The sequence below is a fragment of the Amborella trichopoda genome, chromosome 5 (assembly GCF_054954075.1).
Source record: "Amborella trichopoda isolate Santa Cruz 75 chromosome 5, AtrichopodaSantaCruz75HAP2 v2.0, whole genome shotgun sequence".
Classification (NCBI taxonomy): Eukaryota; Viridiplantae; Streptophyta; class Magnoliopsida; order Amborellales; family Amborellaceae; genus Amborella; species Amborella trichopoda.
This window is the reverse complement of record NC_142340.1, coordinates 14,543,366-14,564,606: the sequence shown is the minus strand read 5'-3', so window position 1 is coordinate 14,564,606 and position 21,241 is coordinate 14,543,366. Positions and strand designations below refer to the sequence as shown.

General features: G+C 37.1%; 1 protein-coding gene across 1 annotated transcript; it reads right to left on the bottom strand.

Moving 5' to 3' along the window:
* Positions 1-1,300: 1,300 nt before the first annotated feature.
* On the bottom strand, positions 1,301-17,880 carry LOC18421892 (uncharacterized). Its single transcript, XM_088867943.1, is given in 5 exon segments — positions 1,301-2,008; positions 2,234-2,811; positions 2,880-3,505; positions 3,741-4,057; positions 17,814-17,880. Coding segments are annotated over 5 exon segments (2,037 nt in total). The 3' UTR covers positions 1,301-1,559.
* Positions 17,881-21,241: the final 3,361 nt, after the last annotated feature.

Here is a 21,241-nt window from a genome sequence, read left to right as displayed (position 1 = left end):
AGGTGGGGTCCATAAGGCCCTATCTTGGGTGGCACGCCACCTTTTGTGGGGAAGGTTATCCCTATGGTGGCACGCCACCTTTTGAAGGAAAGGGGATAATACTTCAATATATTCCGTAGTATATTAATGGCCCATCTATGGAATGGATGGCTCAGATCTCTCACCCCACAAGTCCCCCTTGATCGACGGATCAGAATCAATGAGATAAACAATGGGAACCCTAGACCCAACATTATAAAGGACCTCTCTCTCTCGTGTCACATGATTTTCTCTCTCTCCTTTTCTCACGCACCTCTCTCTCTCTACTTTATCATTAAAGGGGCACGCCCCATCTATTCTCTCTTGCTCAACATCTTTAAAGGGGCAAGTCTCTCTCCCTAATTACAAAAAAAATTAAATCTCATATCTCCCAATTTTGGTGCAAAAACCTGGGGTTTAAGAAAAATAGAGAAGGGATATTTTTTGGGGAAATATTTTGGATAATTGATCCTAGGGATTTTGTGAGTGCATAAGGGTTTCATTGAAGAGCTTGACAGAAATTAGCTTTCTCGGTTGAGTTTGAACGAAGACCATCGATCCCGTGCCATCAGATAGTGGTGACTCGGTGTGGGGTATAATAAGCGTGGTTGAGATAATCTTCGGCACTCACTTTTTTGTTTCTTGCTATATTTAATTACATTGGTTTTATATTCCCAAGTATAAGTATTATGGATATTTTCTTTCTTTAAAGAAAATTGGTTTATTGGCATGAAGGTTTTTATGATATTGGATTTATTAGTTTTATTTTTTGAGAAACAAGAGTTATTGTGACAAGAATACTTGTAAGTGATATTTGCCAAAAGAAAAAAAAAAAGAAAAGAAAAGGAGTGAAAAGAAAAAAAATAAAAAAAATATATTCCCCAACAAAATCACATTGGTCGCACTTTTAAGAACAAACCCAAAACCAACACAAATATGACCCAAAAACTTCACATACGAGAGGGCACCCAATCTAATCTTGACCAAACCCACTGCAGGCCTTTTGCCACTTCCAAACTTCAGCTTCAATCTCATATATGCTCATCTTACGGAAGTTACTCAGATATGCTCATCTTACGGACGTTACGAAACTGCTCATTCCCAGACTCCTTATCCTTCTACTTACTGCCCTATATTTTTTTTTTTTTCCTCATCTTCTTTAATGTCTATCACATTGAGTTAAAAAGGTTTCAGCAATGTTTCAATTTCAATATGGTATAAAAAGCCAGAATAATACATTTAATTTGTCTAAAATAAAGCATTACACACATGCATAAGAAGCTTTTAACAAAGCATACTAACATTTAATACCGTTTCAAAAGAAAAAGCAAACTAACATTTAATACAAGACAAGCAGACAACAGTGACCCATGAGCATCAGGAACGCAAAAAGAAATACCATTTATTACAAGACAAGCAAAAAATACGGGCCATGAGCACCAGGCACACAATAAGCTTTCAACTGAGGGAATCATAGTAACATCACTTGCACTCAACTATTCTAATGCATTTGTAGGTGTGATTGCTCACCCTTTCCATTTTCACTTGCAAAACCACAGCAACATAGTTTCTTTTTTATCGATGTAACGGAAACATGCATCAGTCCAAGACTTCCTTATGAACAACAGAAGAATGGTTCCCCCAAATCCTACTCCGAATCCCAATTCAATGCTCATATCAAGCCATGGAAATTTAAATCTGTTCCTGCTTCTTTCAATATGATCAATAGAGGGAGGGGGTTCAGGTTTTCCCTTGGAGCCTTGGATGGGGGGAGGTAGACATAAGTATGGGTTCCCGGAGTATATGGGTGCATCAAATGTCTCCATTTGGTTTCCTGTGGGGATTTATCTGAACAAATTGTTGTTGGATAAGTTTAGAACACTTAAAGAAGTCAAGGATGAAATGCTTGGAGGAATGACCCCGGACAATTGATTGTTTGAAAGCTCTAGCAACTGCAATTGCTTCAACTTCGCCATCATCTTCGAAATGACTCACTTAAATGGTTTCTCAACAAATTCAAGAAGTCCAATCCCCACAAGCTTGTTAATTATTCAAGAATTTCTTCAACTAAATGCTTGCTTGAAAGATCTACGCTTTTGACCAAGTTTAGATTCATTTCATAATTAAGTGTTTTCCCTTTTGCTACCACATTCAAACTTTCCATTTTTTCCCTTGATATATATCCCTAGCTTCTAACACCAGCGGTTTCACTGGCAAACCTCATGGCTGTGAAATTTCCCAAAACTCTTAGATATGGGCCCTAATAACCTATTTTCAATGAGATCCAAAACTTGAAGAAAACTTAATTGTGACAATTCTGGGGGTATTCTCCCAATGAATTTGTTTGATCTTAGATTAAGATATTTGAGCCGTTATAGGCTTTCTCCAATCCATGAGAGAATGTTTCCTGCTAACTCATTATAACTAAGATCAAGAGTTATCAATGAAGACCATTTTTTCAAGGCCTGAGGGAGCTCTCCTGAAAACTGGTTATTTGCCGACACTAGCGTAGCAAGCCTTTCAAGAGCCACAAGTGAAGACGGGAAGCTTCCAAATAACTCATTCTTATTGAAATTCAAAAATACCATGCTTGAACAATTTCCTAAGTTCGGAGGTATATTTCCTGAGAGATCATTTCTCGAGAGATCAAGATGATACAACCCTTCCATGTTTCCCATTGAAGACGGGATGTTTCCCCGAAATATTATTAATGGACGCATCGAAGTAGGACAACTTAAACATGATTTGTCCAATGTTTGCAGGAATATGACCAAAAAACTGGTTGTTTGAGAAGTCTAAAGCACTTACCTATGGAACAAGTATGGGTATGGGGCCTTTAAAGAGTTTGAACTCAGATCTACGGCTGTTGCATGCCTAATTCTGCAGATTTTTGGAATCTGACCTTGTATTCGATTATTTGAAAGGTACAGTTTGGTAATGTGACAGGAGATATCACAAAACCAGCTTGGTAGTGTACCTGAAATACTTGCATTACGCAAATCCAAATATTAAAGTCTCCATTGAGTTTTGATCCAAGGAGGGGAGTGTTGATCCAAGGAGGGAACTCAGTCCTTAGAGGTAATGAGCGTAGGACAAGATGGTAGAGCTGAAATAAAGGAACCCATTCATGGCACACATTTAGCACGAACAAATTCCGAGACAAGTTTAATGATTCCAAGTTTACAAGTCTCGCAAAGACAGCTACGGTGACCATCCCTCTGAGGTTGTTGTAAGAGACATCTAGTTCATGCAACATAGAAAGGTTTCCGATGTTTTCGGGGAGCATCCCACTCAATTGGTTACGGGAGACATCAAGTACATGGAACATAGAAAGGTTTCCAAGTGTCCCATTCAATTGGCTATCAGTGAGGTGCAACTCTCTTAGGTTCTCCAGGTTTGCAAGGCAATTTGGAACCCAAAGTTGCAAATCATTCCAACTGGGGATCAAGGTGTTCAAGGCTACCAATATGAGCCACCCAATGAGGAGCTCTTGTGAAGTGATTTTTTAAAAGGGTATGTAGGCGAAGTGAAGTAGAGTTTGGTAAATGAGGGGTTAAGATCGAGTTAAGAGTTTGCAGCCCCCTGCTTCCACTTCGGGAGAAGGGGAAACCCAAGGATCAACCTGAGAAAATCTAGGCTTACCATTGAAAGGTTTACTGTATTCAGTTTAAGGAGTTGTAATGCAGAGAGATTAGTAAGCCATTCAAGGTTGTCCACACTCAAAAACAAAAATTAGAAAGTTCAAGATGTCGGAGTTTTGTGAGATTCCCCAGTGGAGGAGGAATCTTGCCTCCAAATCTCACAAAAGACAGGTCTAGAGTTTTGAGTTCAGTCAAAGAACCCAAGAACTCTGATATAGGACTCAAAGAAAAGTCATTACCACTTAAATTGAGGAAAGACAAATGTTTCAACTTTACCAAGGCTGGGTCTATATGCCCACTCAACCATGAAAACGAACCATGGAGGTCGAGTTTGATGACATGGGTAGGGCTGGATATGTTGCGGCACTCAACTCCTTGCCATTTGCAGCAGTTTCCCCCTTTTCATGATGACAAGAGATTCCCATAATCTGGAAACCCATCTCTTAGCTTGAGAAGAGCTCGCCTTTCAGATTCTACGCAATACTCCCCACTGCACATGTACATGTGCATGAGCAAAGAGAGAAAATTAAAGACACCCAAACCATTTCTGGGTCTTTCCATCAGTAGAGCCCGGCTCAACGAGAGAGGGCTGTATGATATTTTGCTAAGCATGTAAGATAGCAGCGTGCTTTTATATGCATTTTCTTATGACGGCTGATTTTAGTGTTCCTGGAGAGAGAGAGAGAGAGGGAGAATTGCCGTGTTTGACTGTTGAGAGAATCAATGGCAGTTCTTAGGAAATTACATAGATTCGATTGTGGAAACAGAAAGTGTAAAACCATATCTTCTAGGTATCTCACAAATTTTCCACTACATATAACTTGACCGGTATTTGGTTGCATGAACTGGCCGAGGAAACCAGCCATGGGCAAGGTCTCGGTCACCGGAACCGGTCAAGGTCACGGGCTGAAAATGCCGGTACAAGCTAGGCCTAGCAGCTGGGTTTTCATAGCACTATGTCACAGGCCCCATTCCTACATAACTTTGTAAAAGAAAAAATAAATAAATAAAATAAAATAAAAATTAAAAATCCAAATAAATAATAAATTTATGTTTAAGCGAAAATTTTATATTGAGCGGAGTCTCTAAACAATCAAATTTGAGTGCACCTCAAAAATTTCACTTCAAAGGGTTGTTTTGATGACCAAATTTTCTCAAATTGATGATCTTAACATCAAGATGCAAAAATTTCACTTCAAGGGGTTGTTTTGATAACCAAATTTTCTCAAATTGATGATCTTAACATCAAGATGCATGGACACGAGAAAAAAATGGATTTCAAGTTTTGGCAATAGTACATCATGGAATGCACATTTTTGGCCGTCAAATTTTCAAGATTTTCATGTTTTCATAGATGTGTTGGATCTACACTATTTTTTAAGCTTTAAATGTTATAGTTAGAGATGAAAACATATTTTAAGGCTATCACAAATGACAGGAAAAATGTAAAAATAAGTACATATGGTCAAAATATTTTTCAATCTTTGCCAAATTGATAGAACGCATTAAAAAAAAATGTTACAAATAGATTTTCTATTGTCATGAAATTTTTTATAATGTTTTTGAATTTTTTTTAAGATCCCCGAGCTGGACACCCAACTCAGGGATACTCGTGGTCACCAAGGTGGTAAGTCCCAGTGTTTGAAAAATCGGCCGGTCTGAACTAGAACTGCCCAATTAACTCATATTCGACCTCTGGCCGAGTTAGGTTAGTACCGGTTCCGAAGATCAACCTGGGAGAAAATGGATCTATCTGAGAGGGGTTGGAGGCCCCCCACCCCCACTTGACGAGACAACAAAAACCAGACCAGATTTTCTTTTGCGAATTGGCAAAGTGGTAAATGAACCGGCCGGTTTGCATCAGAACCGGCCTAGTGGTAAATAAACCAAGCTCTTGTGGAAACAAGAAGTGTTCAACCTTCCACATAGCTAACGAGTTTTTCACCCCATGTGTCTTTTGACCAATGTTTGATTGCACTAGTGGGCCAAGGAAACCAGCCATGGGCCGGGTCTGGGTAACCCAAAATCAATCGCGGTAACCATCCCAAATCGGCTAAGTACATTCTAGAAAAAAAAAATGTGTTAAAAATATTAAAAAATCCAAAACATAATTATAAAGGTCTTTGAGTTGGACACCCAATTCTGAAGTTTTTATTTTTATTTTTTATTTTTTTTTAAGGTCTTTGAGTTGGACACCCAATTTAAGGATGCTCGTTTGGAGCCGCGGCCGCTCCTGAGGTCGAGACAGGCACTGCGGTAGGCAGATTCGGTGCTACATGAGCCCGCACCCGCGCGCGTTTCAGAGCCATCGAGGACGTGTCTGAAGCAGACGAATCCCCCTTGCTCACACTGTGCTCCTCTCACCAATGCTGAAAAGGTGGATTTCGGGTTCTTCACCCCCTTTCTCTTTCTTCCCCTTTCCTACCTTCCCCCTCTCTCAGAGGAACACTCACCAGCGCGGGAACCCTCGGGCCGCGTTTAGCCCCGTCAACTTGACCGGAGCGCGACCCCCTTCCTCCCGCTGCAGTCGATCCCCGGATAGGTCTTTTTTCGTTGCATGGGACCGCACCTTCCCTTGTCCCCACAAATAGGAGGCTGCTAAGGTCGTCAAATAAAGACTTTCTCTCACCCCGCAGCGACAAATGTTCTATGCCTACCTCGTCCTTGTCCAAGGAACGGGATCTGACAAGCTCTTTCCAGTTGGTGGGGTTCGAAAATCAGGGAGAGGGAAGAGGAGTGAAGCGCTTCCCACCCCTGCTATCCCAACCATAGTAATTGATCTTCTGCCAGGGTGATCCAGACGCCAGCATGCATGCGCAGCCGGCAGTATCCCACCACTGCCGGTATTCATCGGTCACACAACCCACGCAACCATAATGAGGAATCACGAACTTGTTCGACCCCCCCCCCGCGGTCTCGTGCCCAAGTCACTCGAGCGACTCGAAGCTAACTCGCCCATTAGTTGTACACTGATCTTGATTTTCCCCATTGTGGATCGTAGGTGACTGAAATGTTTTTATAATGGATTCAGAATTCCTTTAATATTTGGTTTCGATGGAATAACGAGTCTATGATCAGTGAGAAGACTCTCGGGAGCATAAAAACTCATTTCCTGGTTGGGAAGAGGTGGTGCCCCACGGAACTGAAATGAATCAAAATTAACGCCTAAATTCCCTTGGTGAGCGAGAGTATCTCAAGTTTGGTTGTCATGCTGGGGATTTTAAAAAAAAATATTTAAAAATTATAAAAATCCAAAAAAATAAAAAAATTATTTCTAACTGTTTTTTTTATGTTTTCTATCATTTTGGAAATAATTGGGAATTATTTTAGCTATTAATATTTATTTTCGTATTTTTCCCTCATTTTAGATTATTTCTAAAATACCTTCACTCAAAAATTGAGTTTTTCAAATTTTATTTTTCATTACTTTTTTAACCTATTATTGATGTGTTTGATTTAATTTTATTTTAAATATATTATATTTTTTGAGATTTGTTTATAATATTTTTTGGCCGGCCAGGACATGCCCAAATCCAGCCCGAATTACCAAGGGCCGAATCGTGCTTTCTTGCACTGCTTGAAATTGAAATTATAGGTGTTCAAGTACAGGCACAATTGGTCACAATAACAACAAAATTATTGTTGGTCAGAAGATAAAAGACCAGACCTATGTGGTTGTGGATTAAAAGAAGATGAGTTCCTGGGCTCCTTCCTCTTGTGGATCACATATTTTTTATTTCGTTTTTGGGTCTTGCTTTAGGGGTCTATTATTATGCAAAAAGTTTCTCCTATGTGGAAAAGGAATACAACTCCTACTTTACTCAAAAGTCCAAACCCTAATCACAAGTTAAAAATATAATTTTTATATTAATCATAAGTAAAATATTGTTTATGAGTAGTACAATGTATTATGTTGGCAGGTGTAATATTTTGTGCTGCCCTCAATTTGTGTCATGAGTTTAGGATCAATTCTAAGTGGCTCTGAAGATACTTAGGAAAAAGGAAAAGGTAATAGTGAGTATCTTCAATTATACGAACATGTGAGAACAACTAATAGGACTGATATTGAATAAGAACATATGAAACTTAGAAATCAAAATTTTATAATTTGATTGATAAGATGTTTTTTTTTTTTTTTTGGAAATTGATAAGTTAATATTGTTTGCATAAAGTTATAATAGTTCATTGAGATTCAAAGTTAACATTTGACTAGGAGAAACACATGCTCCATATGTGATTTGAATCCTTTTAGGAGAAATCAGAAGATTTAAGTTATTGTGTCTCATGCATATACTTTTAATTTCCATTCCACAAACTTAAGTAAATGTTGCTTAAAGCATCGCAATGTGTTGTTATGTTTGTAGTGACACTATGTTGTCACCCCCACTCAACTGTGTGAAGAGTTTAGACTTTTTAAATTATTTATATATAATACTAATAACAATAATAATCGGGAAAAGTTTATTTAGAGCCAAGGCTCTAAACAATCAAATTTGAGCGTACCTCAAAACTTTTCCTAAAAGATGTTGTTTTCACGCCCAAATATCTTCAAATTCATCATCTCGACATCAAGATACATGGACATGACAAAAAAATGGATTTCAAGTTTTAAAATTTGTGTGTTTTTTAATGTATTTTTGGACCATTTTTAAGATTTTGAAGTTTTCATAGATCTATTGATCTACACTATTTTTGAAGCTTTAAACTTTATAAATAAAGATAAAAATATATTTTAAGGCTATCACAAATATTTTCAGTATTGAAATTATATTTCTCGACACTATTTGAAGATAGGCTCTAATTTGATTGTTTAGAGCCTAAGCTCTATACAAACCACATAATAATATAGGCTTCAAAAAAGTTAATATATTTTTTTATCTTAATCTTAAGCAAACTAACGCTTAGACCATTGCAATGTGTTGTTTTTCTTTTATTATTGAAAGGACTTAAAGTTAAGTTTGTGTATGGATATTATTCAAATATAAATTTTATTTCTAAACTATAATTTATTAGATTTAATAATTGAAATTTAAGAAAGCGACATTTTTCCTTTACAAGGGAATTACTCAAAATTTTGGTATCAGTTTACTCTGGCTCTAGAAAATGTGGATGCAGATTAGAATGGCCCGGTCCGAATTGGGAATCAATAGAACCGTGTCAGTTTCCATATGGTATCAATGGCCTACTGATTTTAAAAAGAACCATTCAGTTCTTTGACTAAACTTGCAAGTTCCATCAGAAAACTGGCTGGCTCTATTAGTAAACCAGATGACAATCTGGTTCTCAGCAACTTTTTATTTTTTATTTATAAAATTTTATTTGTTTTTCACATTCCTATTTTTCACACTCTGATATTCTATTGGCTAGCCCCACTTGCAACACCCGCGTGTTCCCGCCTGGCTCTTATAGAGTTGTTCACAATTCTATCAAAAAATTGTAAGTTCAACTAACTTTATAATTGGGCAACATCATAATTAATAAATTAAATCTAATTTAAATCATAAATTTTTAATAAATAAAAATATTCTTTTTTTCATGACGGGTGTATTTAAGATCACTCTGGTTCTCATTTATTTACTTGATGCTCAGGTGATCAAATTAATAGATAAGTTTTTGAATCTTAATTAACATTTTATGACTTTATAAGTATAATACCAACTTATCAATTGGATTATAAGATTTTAGATTTGAGCCACATAAAGTTGACACCTAAACTCGTTGCACGAGTGAGTGAGCTGCTCTCTGAAATAGTTTGTTTAAGATTAATATAAAAAATCACATTTAATAAAAATTATAGCATTTAGATTAGCTATATACTGTTAGGAGTAGTGTTTAAAAAACGGATATATGACCTGGATTGCCCATCTAGAAAACTGGTCCAGATCGGCAAATTAGACGGGTCAGCAAGAACGGAGTTAAAAAAAATGTAAGAATCACTAAATTTCTTTAAAATATAGTTTTTAAGGCTTCCAAAAAATGGTGGTATTGAAAGATGGACTATGTGATAATGCACGGTGTATATATTTAAAAATTTTTTTTTTCTTTCACCGGTAAGATCACTCACAATGTCCTATTACAATTAAATTTCCCTCGAAATAAGTAAATAAAGAAAAATATGATCCCACTTGCTACCATCTAAAAACAATTCGTTATAAAATAATAAACAAACTAAGTCTCTTTGCTTTATGGGAAAAAAAGAATATAAAATTGCCAGAGATTACCTCAACCGGAGTTAGTACACCCCACGCTAAGTCTCCTCCGTCCGATGGTGCTCGAAATATTTGATCGGCCCTTTGATTCTCCTTCTTATGAAAAACCCAACTAACGCATATGGATCTCAATCTAGAACCAACCACCTAAAAGCTTAACGCCTTAATCTTATTTAAGCTCCCCTTTGGCTTGTTCTTAAAGTGATGAGAGATAGAAATTCTAGAGAGAGAGAGAGATCTACTAGCTAGGGGTGTGCTCCCCTTTTCCTATCCATCAAGAGATTGGCCTAGCCTAGCATGGGCTTGCCCCTTAGAACCTACAAGAGAGAGAGAGAGATTTGGTAGGTTGTGGCGTGCCCATTAGGATAGTTTGTGAGAGATAGAATAGGCTAGGTTGAGAGAGAGGATAGTCTAGGTTGGGTTGTGACCCATTAGGTTTCTTAGAGAGAGAGAGAGAGACAACCTATGTGGGGCGCGCCCCTCTAGAGATGTTAGAGATAGAGAACTCTTAGAGAGAGAAGCGAGATAAGAGGTGTAGATATCATGAAAAGGAAATATCTGTTTTATAGATTTTTCATGCATTAGGGTTTGCCATAATTCGTATGATCAAATCTTGACCATTGATCTAGGGAGACTTGTCGGGTAATATATATGAGTCATCTATTCCTTAGATCCACCCTCAAGATCTTAAGGAAGTTGCTAGAACATTTCCTCCCCTTCTTAAACCTAGTCCCATCATAATAATCAAATAAGGAAAATATTTCTTTACCTTTTTTTTTGAGAAAAGACGATATTGATTAAGATAATGAAAGAGTACAACAAAAAGCAGACAAAAAATAAAGAAAAAATAAAGAAGGGAAAGAAGAGAAGAGAGCTAAGGCCAAGTGGCCACTGACAAGAACACAAGTCAGAGTCAAGAGGCAATAGCTTGTTTTGCCAAACAATCGGCATCAAAATTGGCACTTCTATAGACGTGAACAAAGAGACGTTCTCGATCCCCAAGTGTCAATAGAATTTCATCCAAGATCACACTCAGTCTCCATGGAATTTGGGATAGTTGGGAGCACCATAAAATCACATTGATCGAGTTTCCTTAAGTGATGACCTGTGAGACTGGGCAAGACAAGAGACCCTCATTTTGCTTGCCTAGAGTTCAGCTTCATTAATCTCACAGTAATGGAGAGAGCCTGCGCAGGACCAAATTAATGTTCTATTATGATTGCAGAGAAGGCCATTGAAGCCAGATCGAGCCCCTCGAACGCTCCCATGAAAGCTCAATTTAAACCAGCCAACCGGAGGTTTAGTCCAAACACGTCGAATAGCCGGTCGACGATGTTTAAGAAAGAGTAAGTCTTTGAAGGAGGAGAAAAGAAGGAGATTAGGAATAGCCATAAGAGGAATTGAGGCATAAGCCCACATGACGGCCAAATGCTGAATATCCGAGAGTAAGGAGGTAATATCTCTCAATCAACCCTCGAAAGTCCGCAAGTTTCTCTCTTTCAACAAGGTCCAAAGAGAGGCAGCAATCGTAGTCCTCCAAAGGTTACAACCCAGCAAGGCAAAAGGGGTTTCCATACTTGTTGAAGAAAGATATTGGCCTCCTGAGACCAATGGCCATGCAAGGCACGCAGTCAACCCACTCCCAAATGGCAGCAGCATACTTACATCTAAGAAAGATGCGGTCGATGGTTTCCTCATCCTTTTTACAAAGCAAGCAGACATTGGTAATAATCATTCCTCTTCTATAAAGTTGATGAACAATGAGCAATCTACTATAAGCAAAAAGCTACAGGAATGATCTACCTTTGAGAGGCGACTTGCACTTTCTGAATTTGGCTAGATGTTTTTTTCCTCAATGTACCTATCCTTTCAAATTTCTTTATAAAGAGATTTAACAGAGAAGGATCATGACGGCTCAAGACTCCAGATCAATCTATCTCTCTTCCAAGGGTTAAAACAAAAGGAATACAAGGCATCCATAAGTGCCAAGAACTGGGCTTCAACCGAATGATCCACCCTTCGGATGGAGAACGTAATATTCCAAACAGGTTTGCCTTGTATAAGGGAAACCAGGTCTACAATCATAGCTCTTTTTTATTGGATTTATTGTAAAGATTTGGAAAGATTATCAGATCTTAGGATTCTTCTCGCATAGGGGTCATCAAGATCCTGTACATACATGACGAGAATACCTTAGCCTAGAGTTGGTCTCCATGCATGGATAACCTCTACCACCACTTAGTCAACAATGAATCGTTGCTTGCCTTGAGTCGACGTATGCTCAGGCCACCCATCTCTTTAGGTTGGCACACCGAATCCCAACTGACCAGGTGTATCTTTTTTCTATTATGGGATCCACTCCATAAAAAAAAGTACGTATTAGAATTTTGATCGGGGCAATCTTAATCCTCCATTCACAATTTACTTGGCAATAAGTACCTACGCCAAAACTTTGGCAATAAGTACCTACGCCAAAACTTTGTAGTTTGTACAGATAGTTGCCCTTAAAATAATCATATTACATGAATTTATTCCAGCTCATCATTAGTAGTCTTCTCCTTTCTCTCTCTCACTCTCGTCTGCAAAGCGTAGGCCATCTTTCTCTCTCACTCTCGTCTGCAAAGCGTAGGTCCTCTTTCTCTCTCTAACCCCATTTACAACAGGGCTTTGCAGCCCTCTATCTCTCGCTTAGAAGCTTGGGACCCTCTCTTTCTCTGTAACCCCATTCATAGCATGGCTTTGCAGCCCTCTGTCTCTCTCGTCTTGGAAGCTTGGGGCTTTCTCTCGAACCCCATTTACAGCAGGGCTTCACTCATTTACAGCAAGGCTTTGCAGCCCTCTATCTATCTCTCTTGTCGTAGAAACTTGGGGCCTTCTCTCTCACTCTAGCCCCATTCATGGCAGGGCTTTGCAGCCGTCTCTCTCTCTCTAACCCCAGCAAGGTTTGGAGTCCTGTATCTCTTTCTAACCCCATTTACAGCAGGGCTTTGCAGCGCTCTATTTCTCATATTGGAAGGTTGGGGCCCTCTCTTTTTCAAGCCCCATTCACAGTAACTTATAAGAGAGTTGCAGAGATCTTTAGCCAAAGCAGGCGCTCTCTCTCTCAAACCCCATTTACAGCAACTTATGAGAGAGTTGCACAGATCTTTAGCCAAAGCGTTGCTTCACAAAAAAATCATTTTACACAAAACTTCAATCTCTGTGAAACATGATCATAGAAATAATAGTAATTAGGCTTTCAAGTTCAATATTTTCCATTGCTACCCCTTTCTCTTCCATGCGGAGAGATACTTAGGAAGACGACGTTTTCCAAATTGCAGGAACACCTGTATGAGAGAGATATCTAAGCGGGAGGAATATTAGCCGTGAGTTTTCATATGCCCTTTATTAATTTGATAAAAAAAAATAAGGGTGCAGTTTGCATACCGATGCATCCATAGGTGTAGAGATAAGATACACCTTCAAATTTTATAATGGTATATAATTTTGATGTAAAATAATTTTAGGATTATTTTAAAATTTATTTTTATATCTAATTATAAAATTTTAAATTTTAAAAATACTTAAAATCAAGTAGATCTATAAACATATGAAAGTCTTGAAAATGGACGGTGTAGATAATATGTTGTAAAATACACTATTTTTTAGACTTAAAATCTTTTTATTTTTCATAGTCATATATCTCGATGTCGAGATGATCAATCAAAAGAATTTTCAACATTAAAACTACCTTTTCAGAAGGATTTTTGAGGGACATCCGTAGTTCTATATTATAGGAAGCATCTTTATATAAACTTTTTCTTTAAAAAAAGAAAAGACATTGAAGTAATTCTAATAAAAAAAAAGGGCAATCTATTGTCCAAAGGTTTGTGGCAGAGTATTCTAAAATGTGTTACACATAAAGATCGATACTTAGAGTGCCTAGCAAAAGGGTATTTTGGGAATATAAAAAAAGAAAAGGGATATTCCCGTAAATAGGAACTTTGGGGTATATTTTTTAAATATCGCTTAAGAAATGAATATTTACTTGAATTACTCTTGTTTTTATAATTATGAATTACCATGGAATTTTAGCATGTCAAATAGTATACCTTGACCAGTACTGCGGATGCTACTCTATATCTTTCCAATGGGATAAGAATCACAATCGTGAGAGCTTATATAAGAAAGTTATATAAGAAAAGTTATGACCATTTTTACATAAATGTTGGTTTGTATGGGTTCTTCTTGGGAACGGTAAAGAGAGCAAAAACACCGATTCTTTTGAGTGGAAAATAATGTAAAGAGAAATTTATCAAATTATTAATAAAAGACTAATAGTTCAATTTTTACTTATTTTTTATTTATTTTTAAAGTACTTTTATACTTATTTTTTATTTATTTTTAAAGTACTCTTATACTTATTTTTTATTTAATTTTAAAGTACTTTTAAAAAACACATGACTTTATAGTTGCAAATGATAGAGATGTTAAATATTTCATCTCTAGTAGGCAGTTTGATAAACTTCCAAATATGAATGATATTCACACTTGCTATTTTTTGACCAGCCTCACAAAAAAAATAGTGGAAAAACCACGCAACTTTTTCTTCACACTAGTAATTTGGATGGGAACACCTAAAATACTAGAGTTATTATAAACCTCAAAGGAAATGGCAAAGATACATAAGCAAATGGCACAACATATGGCTGGAAATATAAATGCAGGGAAACGTCGTTTAGCTATGATGTGTATATACAATATCCACCTCTCGAGATGAATTCTCTTATTTAAGTTGGACAATAGAAACGAATTGGCTTATTAAATTTCTAGTGTATATGGTTTTCTATTTTTTTTTCTTATGTAACCTCAAATTTTATACGTCTATATTTCTCAAGTATTTTAAAAAATTGGATCAATAGGGCAAACTAGCCTCCCATAAATGCAGTCTAAATCGATGAACCGGCGGTTTGGATCGGCAACCGAGATCAATCCTTTGATGTGAGAATTGGTCCCAAAAACATTTAAACAACAAAATCAATTTTGAAGAATAAAAAATAAAGTGGGTGGCTAAGGGGTGATTTAGATGATCAGGATCACCGAGTTCTATGATGGGATTGGGCAAGCCTATGGCAATCAAACCAATTCTTGTTCCCCCTAGAAACCACGTCACTCCCCACCGATAATTTAGATTGGCAATCCCTAATCTAGATTGGAAAAATGTGAAAGATTCATCATCGTCATCATCAAAGTCTTTACTCAACTATCTAGAGTTAGCTAGATGAATACTGGCCCTTCAATCTACTCTATAAAGGGTCATAATTCCCATATCTTTTCGACTACATCCAACCACGTCATTTGGGATCTACCCTTACCCTAGCATTCTACTTGAACAAACTCGTACCTTCTAACGTATTGCATCTGTATTGTACATGGCCCTCCCACTTTACTTTATTTTCTCTCAAATATTTTTCATTTCAAATTCTATCCTTTAATATCTTGCCACATATCTATCTCAGCATCCTCAATTCAACTATACGCATCTTCTGGGTATGTTGTTTCTTGACCACCCAACATTCGGTCCTATAAAGCAAAACTGGTCTCACAATTGTTCTATTGAACTTACTCTTCAGTTTTATTAGTTTGCGGAGATCATATAAACAAAATGTGAAACCTTATTTCTCTATACTACTGAAGTGTATAAGATAAATTAATTTCAAATAAAGGGGCCAAAATACCTCCACAAACGTTAGGGGTAATTTGGTCATTTAATTTTCTTAAAATTATTATTTTTATTTTTTACATGTAATTTGTAGACATATATCATGGGAGAGAGGGAGAGAGATTTCAGGTCTCACCGATGAAACCTCTCTCTCTCTCTAACTCCATCGATGCATCTTTCGTTACTCCTATGCTTCTCTCACATTTAGAGCAGCCAAATTCTATAAATTTGTGGTTCGACGTTTTTGAGTTCTAGGGCTTCTTGTCCTTGGGGCAAAGACAATGTTCAATAATGGGTTGATGCATAGAGATGGATGTACATGCTCATGAAGAAAGAGGAGAAAGGGAAAGAAGATTTGTGATATATTCTTTTTTGAATATATTTGAATATATTCTTTGATGGGATATGTTTGGCCAATGAAAGGATAATGAACAAGATTTTGCACGCAATATGGATGTATTTATCTATTAGTAAACTTGGGCAAGATATATTTCAGAAGTAGATGTGAGGAGGAATTTACCAAACTTATTCCAGATGGGATTTATCAAATGTACACCCATGGGTTCCACTTTTGTTGGGAGTTTTTCAACTGAACTTTGATGGGATTTCTTTAGGGAACCATGGATTCCACTTTTGTTGGGAGTTTTTCAACTGAACTTTGATGGGATTTCTTTAGGGAACCATGGATTAGCATGATATGGAGGAGTGGTAAGGAATTGGGAAGGAAAGGTAGTATTTACTTTTGCAGGTCCCATTGGGGTGAGAGAGGCGTGCGTAAGAGAGAGTAAACATTAGCAGACATGTTAAAGAGTTTAAAGATGCATGTGAAGTCACCAACTTTGTGAGTACGGTAAGGAGTTGGAAAATTAAGCACCTGTCACCTTTCTTGAATTTAACATTACAGGACAAGTCGCCTATAGGGTTGGAAAATTCAGTGCATACAACCCTTTTCGATACTTGACTTGGAATGGTCTTTCTGAGTAAGTTCGTCAAGTGAACATATTCCATATGCATATGAGAGAGAGAGGGTTGATGATGATTAAACATATTGTAATGTGCGGATTGGAGTGGTACGATTGCCCATTCATGTCTGCATTCCCCCTTTTTTTTTTTACCTCAAGTGATTTGATTACTTAAGGAAGATATATCATATTTTATTTTTCAGAAAATTTTCATGTAGTCGGCTTGAATTATATTCTTTGGGAAAAATTTCCTTAGACCGCTGGCTGCAGCATGAACCCTCTACATATCGAGATTGTGAAGTTTCGAATTTAGGGTCATGGTTTTAAATTTTTAATTGATTTTAGAAGACTTCAATAATGTTTCAATTTTAGTAGAGTATAAAAGGCTACAATAATACATTAAATTTGTGTAAAATAAGCATTACAAGCATGCATAAGAAGCTTTCAACAAACCAAACTAACATTTAATAAAAGACAAGCAGAAAACAATGGCCCATGAGCACTAGGCACTCAAAGCGAAATAATATTTACTACAAGACAAGCAAAAAAACACGGGCCATGAGCACCAGGCATATAACAACCTTTCAACTGAGTGAATCATAGTAACATCACTTGCACTCAATTATTCTAGTGCATTTGTAGGTGTGGTTGCTCACACTTTCCATTTTCACTTGCAAAACCGCAGCAACATAATGACGATTTTATCCAAGCAACAGAAACATGCATAAGTCTAGGACTTCTTATGAATAGCAGAAGAATGGTTCCCCCAAATCCTAGTCCAAATCCCAATCCATTGCTCATATCAAGCCATGGGAATTCAAATCTATTATTGCTTATTTCAATACGATCAACAGAGGGGGGAGGTTCATGTGGGCGGAGGTAGACATAAGTATGGGTTCTCGGACTATATGGATGCGTCAAATGTTTCCATTTGGTTTCCTAAGGGGATTTGTCAAGACAAATTGTTGTTCGATAAGTTTGGAACATTTAAAGAGGTCATGGATGAAATGCTTGGAGGGATGAGTCCGGAGAGTTGATTGTTTGAAAGGTCGTCTAACGACTGTAATTGTATCAACTTCACAGTCTTCTCTGGAATGACTCCACTTAAATGGTTTCTCGACAAATTCAGGAAGACCAATCCCATCAAGTTTGTTAATTCTTCAAGAATTTCTCCCATTAAATGGTTGTTTGAAAGATCTAAGCCATTGAAGTAGGCCCATTAAATGGTTGTTTGAAAGATCTAAGCCATTGAAGAAGGTCCCATTTGCGACCACATCGATACTTTCCACTATAGCCATTGAAGAAGGTCCATAGCCTGTAAAACCAGCGGTTCCATTGTCAATCCTCATGGTTGTGAAATTTTCAAAACACTTAGGTATTGGCCCTTGTAACCTATTTTCACTAGATCCAAAATTTGAAGAGAACTCAAATGTGACAATTCAGAAGGTATTCTCCCAATGAATTTGTTTGATTTTAGGTTAAGAGATTGGAGATTTGATAGGCTTTCTCCAATCTATGAAGGAATGTTTCCTGCGAACTCATTTCCACTAAGATCAAGAGTTGACAATGAAGACCAGTTTTTCAAGGCCTGAGGAAATTCTCCAGAGAACCAGTTATTTGACAACTCTACCGAATTGAGATTTTCAAGAGCCACCAATGAACATGGTAAGCTTCCAAATAAATCATTATCATTCAAATTTAAGAATTGCATGCTTGAACAATTTCCTAAGCTTGGAGGTATATTTCCGGAGAGGACATTTCCCGAGAGATCAAGGACAAACAGCCTTTTCCATGTTTCCCATTGAAGATGGGATGTTTCCTGCAATATTATTATTGGACGAGTCAAATAATGTCAAATTAAACATGATTTGTCCATTTAGTGCAAGAATATGACCAAAAAACTGGTTGTTTGAGAGGTCTAAATCTCTTACCTCGGGAACTAGAATGAGTATGGGGCCATTAAAGAGGTTTGAACTTAGATCTATGATTGCCCCATGCCCAAGTCTGCAGATTTTTTGAAATTGACCTTGTATTCAATTATTTGAAAGGTACAGTTTGGTAATGTGAGAGGAGATATCACAAATCCAGCTTGGTAGTGTACCAGAAATACTTGTAAGATACAGTGGAAAGTATCGATGTGGTGGCAGAAGGGAAAATACTTGAATATGACACGAATTTAAACTTGGTACAAAGCTTAGATCTTTCAAGCAACCATTTAGTGGGAGAAATTCCTGAAGAATTAACAAGCTTTATGGGAATGGTCATCCTGAATTTGTCGAGAAACCATTTCAAACAATCAACTCTCTGGACCAATCGCTCTAAGCATTTCATCCATGACCTCTTTAAGTGTTCTAACCTCATCGAACAACAATTTGTCCAGACAAATCCCCACAGGAAACCAAATGAAAACATTTGACGCATCCACATGCTCCATGAACCCACACTTATGTCTACCTCCACCCATCCCAGGCTCCAAGGGTAAACATGAACCTCCTCCTTTTGTTGATCGTATTAAAAGGAGTATGAAGAGATTTGAAATCCCATGGCTTGATATGAGCATTGGATTGTGATTCGGAGTAGGATTTGGAGGCACCATTCCTTCTGCTGATCATTTCTGTTGCATGGATAAAATCATAGTTATGTTGCTGCGGTTTTGCAAGTGAAAATGGAAAGGGTGAGCGATCACACCTAAAAATGCATTAGAATAATTGAGTGCAAGTGATGTTACTATGATTCCCTCAGTTGACAGCATGCTGCGTGCTTGGTGCTCATGGCCCGTGTTTTTTGCTTATCTTGTAGTAAATGTTATTTTGCTTTGACTGCTTGGTGCTCATGGCCAGTGTTTTCTGCTTGTCTTGTATTAAATGTCAGTTTGGTTTGATAAAAGCTTCCTATGCACGGGTGTAATGCTTATTTTACACAAATTTAATGATTATTGTAGACTTTTATACTCTACTAAAATTGAACCATCACTGAAGCCTTCTTAAATCAATTAAAACCATGACCCCAAATCCAAAAGTTCACAATTTCGATATGTAGATGGTTTCATGCAGCAGCACACAGTCTAGGGACAAGTTTGAAAAATTTTTAGAAGATGACCTTATAGCAAAAACTTCCACATTAACTTTTATACAAGATGGCCTTAGTAAGATTTTCGAGCATCATGAAACATCAAAGAAAATGCTGGAGGCAATCAAAACTAAAATATGACTCAACCCCTGAAACATACATCCAATTGCTATTAAAGTAATATAACTCATTCAAAATGAAAGAGGATAATAATGTAGTAGAACATGTGAATAAAATGCTTGTTATGACTAAGGATTTAGTCATTGTTGGGAATGAAGTCCCTGAGCACATGTAAGTTTTCACATTCTTAAATAGCCTTCCACCTTCATGGAGGATTGTAACAATTACACTTATGTTGAATACCAAATCTCCTATATTAAGGAACCTACCTATACAACTAGCCTAAGAACAAGAACATATGCACATAGATAATGAGCTCATGCTTGCTTAAGGACCTTCCAAAACTAGCAAACCCAAGCCTAAATTTTAAGGGAAGCATAATAAGAGGAACAATACGTTCAAAAATAGAGGAACTAAGCCCTACAACTAGGAATTTAAACTAGGACCACCAAAATGCTTCTTATGTGGTCAGCCAGGTCACTTCAAGAACCGCTGCCCACATAATAGAAACCCGCAAAATCCAAAGAATAACGAAAATAGAAGCAACCTGCATGAAGTTGTTTGTGTGGTTTTTGAGTGCCTGATGGCAGACCACGACATCAAATGATAGTGGGTACACTCAGGCACTAATCGACATATTGCAACCTCAAAAGACCTCTTCAAGGATTTCAAAGAAATAAAAGCTGGGGAGAAACGCATCTATATTGGGAACAACACCTATTCTAATGTATTAGGTGTAGGAACTTATAGGTTGTATGTAGGGACAATCGACCTCGTATTAACTGATGTATATTTTGTCCCTTGTATGAGACGAAATATTGTATATGTCCCCCTGTTCATTAGAAAGGGTTTTGAAATCCACTTCTAATCATTAAAAGTATCAATCGAACAGCGTAGACAAATTTATGCTTGGGGACACTTAGTTAGTGACCACAACTTGGTCTTTCTTCATGTAAATAAGAAAGCTGATAATAAAATTTCAATTTATTCTGGTTATGTTGATTGTGTAATGGTTGTTGATACATATACTTGGTATCTTAGGCTTGGCCACATAAGAAAAGACAAATAAATAGATTAATAAAGAAATGTCTTACTCCAAATCTAAATAACGTCAAATTTTCAATCGGTCAGCACTGCTTGTCTGGAAAAATGATTAGGAAATCATTCAATAAAGGGGAAAGAGCTAATGAGTTATTGAATGGGGTCCACTCAGACATTTGTGGGTCCCTCAATGTTAAAACTCATAGAAAGACGTCATACTTCATCACCTTTATTTATGATTTTTCTAGATTTTGATATGTTTATATCTAATCCACCATAAATTAAAAGTTTTAGCAAAATTTAAAATATATAAAAAAGAAGTAGAAAACCAATTGGGTAGGAATATCAAAGTTCTTAGAACTGATATGGGAGGTGAATGCACATCTGAAGCTCTCAATACTTAAATGTCAAGAATATGGTATTAAAAGTTATACCACTATGCCTTAGACGCCACAGCAAAATGGAATAGCTAAAAGACGT